Below are 5014 nucleotides of genomic sequence, written 5' to 3'. Positions count from 1 at the left end.
CCTCTCCTCTTTAGCCCGGAGGACGCAGTGTCCGTGATTTCCAAAAAGAATTTAAAATAGTTTTTGATTAGATAGCGTTAAAAGAGTTTCAGCTTGCATTTGAGGATGCAGTGACAAACAGTGTTCACAGACGCTGGTTTTTGGAAGTGTTCCCGAGCCCATGCAGTGACGTCCACTGCATCCAATGTTGGTTTTCAGCCTTGTCCCTTGCATACAGAAATTTCTCTGAATCCTTTAATGCCATTATGTACTGTAGACAATGAGATCCCCAAATTCTTTGCAATTTTGCGCTGAGAAACTTAACTTTTTTCTGAAATTGTATTTATTTGCCAGCACAGTCTGTCACAGAATGGTGAACCCCTCCCCATCTTTACTTCACAAAGGCTCAGCCTCTCTGGGACACTCTTTTTATACCCGACCATGTTACTGCTGTTTTCTTTTTCTGTTCATCTTTTCCAGTGTTTTGCTGCCACTGATCCAGTTTTTTTTTTTATGCGTTGCTGGCATCAAATTCTAAATGGGGATATCCTTTTCAAAAGCAATAAAATTTCTCAGTTTCAACATTTGATGTGTTGTCTTCGTGCTATGTTCAATTAAAATATGGGGTTTCAATGTTTTGCAAATCATCCCATTCTGTTATTATTGAAGTTTTACACAGCGTCCCAGGTGGACAGGTTTGTATGAAAAAAGACATCAACATCACCAAAACACAAAAACTGTAAACTGTGTTTTTAAGTGTTTTTAAAAAATGTCTTTCATAAAAATAAGGGTCTTCCTTGTGCTCGGAAAAGGAAGTAAAGGTTACTGCAAACAAGGTGTGTCACTCAAACTGAACGTATTGTTCAGCAGTGATCACAAAGGTTACAGCTGCACTGGAAATGATCCTGGGTGGTAATAAAGCAGGCTGTTCCTCCCATAGCCCTCGAAAAAGCTTGCAGGTATAAAGAGGCACAATCACAGCTGCAGGAAGACACTACAGAAACAATTAGGACACAGCATGAATCTTCTCCTTCTGGTGGTTGCTTTAGGACTTGCAGGTAGATGTTTGCCATGTTACGCTTAAAATAAACTAAACTAATATTAGAATAGACATTGAGTTTCACTTTGGTCTTGTTGGTGTGTTGCAGGAGCGGCTCCCCTGGAGGACTACAGGGTGTGCCAGCCTCACTCCAGACCCTGGCAGGTCTATTTGCATGGTGGAGGAGGGTCCTGCAGTGGAGCTCTCATTGACAAATGGTGGATAGTAACCTCCTTCGACTGTGCACCCACGTAAGTACGAGTGTCTGTTACCTACCACTGATGCTGAATTAAAAGCATAATTTTCTGTGTGTCCTGTTCCACGGTGTTGTGATATTTCTTGTCAGACTCATTCAAAACAACTTTTAAAGTAAAATATTGCATTTAGCTAAGCAGTAGACTGTTTTTTATCTTATTAGCGGCACCTCAATTTAATCTACATCCAATTTCCCCAGAATATCAGCAGTAAAATCACGTTTCAGCTGGGTAAAACCTGGCTGAGGTGCTTGATATATTCACCATTGCTAGAATTCAACCATGTATTATTCAAATTCTGCGTTTCTTTGTACCTTTAATTCAATTGCTGCAGCCTTTTCAGCATGACCTTCAGTCTCCAGCTCCTCCACTGTCATTTTCCCCGACAAAATTAAAAAGCAGAAAGTTTTGCAGTTATTTTTGTCGCCACCACACAAGTGATTCATGAACAGGTCAGACATTTTTGTCAGCTGTTTTTACCATTTAAACATCTTAGATAAATATATCATATATCATAAGTCAGAGTAAGAGTCAATCAGCTAAGCATGTAGAGACGTGTCTTAGTATTTAACATTAAATATCTAATAATGTTGTTCTTGGGTGTAAGACAGTCTTGGTATCGCAAAATATTGCAAATTTCACTTGTATTCCTCCTTAATAAAAATACATTCATAAACCTGCTGTTCACGTTTGATTAAGTCTTAAAGTTCCTCGGTCATGGACCTCTCTCTGCCTGAGGCCTGAGAGGTCTGCCTGAGATTAATAAATCAGCGTCTCCTGTCCTTGCAGATCCGACCGCACCATTGCATCTCTTGGGGAACATGACGTTACCGTGGAGGAGGGCACAGAGCAGCACATCCACGTTGCCGATGTAATCCGTCACAGTCCATACCGCTCACCCCTCCACAGCCTCGCCATGGTCCGCCTGGCTTCGCCTGCCCGCTTCACCAAGTACATCCAGCCCATCCCTCTGCCCAGTCGCTGCCCGAAGCCCGGAGAGACCTGCTATGTCAGCGGCTGGGGATCCACCATCCCAAATCAATGTAAGTGGATTTAAAGGTGCTACTGTGGCTTTTGCACCTCATTAACTTGTCACCACATTAGAATTTAGTATAACTGCAGCAAAGCCAGTGTTCCATAATCCAGTCCACAAGTATTCCCTGGCCTACAAGACTTTGAGTCCAGCTTTTCCAGGAATATCCCATCTAACTACAGCTTTTATTGGCATTTTTTCTTAAAGATTCTTTGTCAGAATGCCTTGTGTTTATCTTTGACAAACACATTGAATGCATTTGCAAAACCTTTATAGCAATGGCACTGTGTGGAAATGCTAAAAGTAAAAGTCCTGCATTCAAAATGTTACTTAATTAAAAGTAGAAAAGCATTGACATCAAACTACACTGAAAGCACAGAAAATTGTACGCTGTTAACACTGATTCTGAAAAAAGGTGTTAAATGCTTATTTTTTTTAAGATGCTGTGAGCAACAAATTAAATCCCATTAATCTAATTTGGGTGAAATGACCCTTTAAATAGCCCTGGAGGGGAGAGGCCGCATGACATTTGAGGGAAAAATAGTTAATCTCTGTGAAGCATAAAGTCCCACAAGGCAATAATATCCCCAATAATTAATATGCATCACATTATACACAAAATACATCATGTCTGTCCTTACATGCTAAAAGAACATGTTTTGATGATGTGAGCACCAGTGCTGCTGCACTTGTAGTTTATTCATGGGAGCTGTAGTTTTTTCTGTGCTTACAAACTAACTATTGTTTAATTTTCTTCTTTAACTTTATTCTATGGCACCACTAGTGACTACAAAACATACCTTTAGAATTTAGACTGCTAACTCATTCTAACCTGTAGCACAAAATACTGCCTTGAATAAACAGTGTGTGAAATTATAGGAAAACCCAACTCTTTTGTTTTAGAGCACAAACAAATACAATTTCTTTGGGACCTCTTTTCCTGTTTGAGTGAAATAATGCAGGGTTGCTGGCATTTATGCGCATGGAGTGACAGCAGGGATCAAGTAGCACCAGTCACTTTACAGCAGGAAACACTTATCAGACATTTATGGATTGATAAAGAGTAACAAATACAGAATGTGCTGCTGTTATTTTCCATTTTCACCATGACTCAAGGGAAAGCAGGATTCTGATCAGCAGGTGGATATATCCCTGCTAAAATGCTCATTAATATTCTGGTCATTGCAGCTCTAACAAGGCATGAACGCTCTGTTTTATTAATGGCTAAAAATGGCTTTCTTTAATCAGAGCAGTTTCTAATTGGCTGTCAAAATGCCAGGTCAGTGATCAACATGAATTAAAAGAGGTAGACCTTGAAAATAGTACTTACTTAAGGTTTAGACTTCATGCTCCGGTGCAAGGAGTGGTAATGCATAGAAATGGGATGCAATCCATAGACCTGCTGAGGGGAAGGAAGGAAGCTTCTGTCAAAGAATGAGCGGCAGATTGATGAGCGGTGGTGCAGAATATATCACAAAGACTAACTTGTACTTAAGTTACAGATTCAAATAAGTTGATCTGAAGTACTTAGTTTGAATAACCCACCTCCTTTGAAACAGATGAGCCGCCTAAACACCTGAAGTGCATAACTGTGCCTGTGGTGGATGACCAGACTTGTATGAACACGTTCAGCGACTTCCTGTTCTGGAGCCCGGGCATGATCTGCGCTGGTCAAGCAAACACAGATAACTGCTTGGTGAGCATGGTCACAACCCAGAGAGCATCAGACCGCTGGATTTCACACTTCTACGCCTGTTGTGGCGCTTAATCTAACCTGTCATCTGCCTTTTTTTCCTCATCGTTCCTCTCTGCCTCCCACTGCAGAGTGACAGAGGCAGTGTGATGGTGTGTGATGGCAGGCTGCAAGGTGTGGACTGGTTCACAAATGGCTGCGAGGACCCGGCCGATCCCAGCGTCTACACCAAGCTGTGCGAGTACCGTGGCTGGATCAGTGATGTGATGGACCGCTACACACCCACCCTGTCAACTGAAATTCCAAAGGTGACAAAATGAGGCAGTAGAGAGACATTTATTCACAGATTAATTGTAAATACTATCGCAAACATTAACTCTGGCCACTTTACTGGGAAGTAAAACTATACTCTACTATACTATACTTCTATACTATACGCTACTCAACCAGTTAAGTAAGACAAAGCACTATTGCATTTTATAGGTAAGATTAAATAACTTATGGACATTATGCAGCTGTCGCAACTGCAAATTGTATCCTCCGCTAAACTCAAAAATGTAGATTTAAACAACAACAACTCAAATAAAATGTCACATGTTCCCAAAAATCATGTTTTCTTCATGAATTTAAGTGCACCTTTTCCTTTCCACATTTCCACAGCTGGCTAATAGCTGCTGCTAATTAGCACAGATTTTTTTCTTTTTTTCCCCCACAGTAGATCATAATTTCACACATGCTGCTGCGTATGTGACTGCCATGATGAATGAGACATGACAGCGACTGTTTGTTTTGTTCTCCATGTTGAATGTTGAATCGCTCAAAGGAGAGGGAATATCCGACTTGCATTCCTCAGGTGGCCAGAAAAACGAGTCCAAACGAATTATGAAGTGTCTCCATTTACTGGATGGGCAACTGTTTAAGCCTGCCATATCAGTTTGATAAGATAATGCTAATATCAAGGTTGTGCTTACAGCTTGTTGTGCTGCCCTTAAGTGGCCAAAAAGAATAGTAATAGG

The 5014-nt window shown here is 40.9% G+C and overlaps 1 protein-coding gene across 1 annotated transcript; it reads left to right on the top strand.

The window, feature by feature from the left end:
* The first annotated feature begins 997 nt into the window (after positions 1–997).
* Positions 998–4318, top strand: LOC121610265 (trypsinogen-like protein 3). Its single transcript, XM_041942283.1, has 5 exons — positions 998–1037; positions 1128–1269; positions 2062–2315; positions 3865–4001; positions 4130–4318. The coding sequence occupies exons 1-5, from the start codon at positions 998–1000 to the stop codon at positions 4316–4318; spliced, it is 762 nt and encodes a 253-aa protein (XP_041798217.1).
* Positions 4319–5014: the final 696 nt, after the last annotated feature.

This window comes from Chelmon rostratus, chromosome 8, assembly GCF_017976325.1.
Source record: "Chelmon rostratus isolate fCheRos1 chromosome 8, fCheRos1.pri, whole genome shotgun sequence".
Taxonomy (NCBI): Eukaryota; Metazoa; Chordata; class Actinopteri; order Chaetodontiformes; family Chaetodontidae; genus Chelmon; species Chelmon rostratus.
This window is presented reverse-complemented; position numbering and strand designations above follow the sequence as displayed.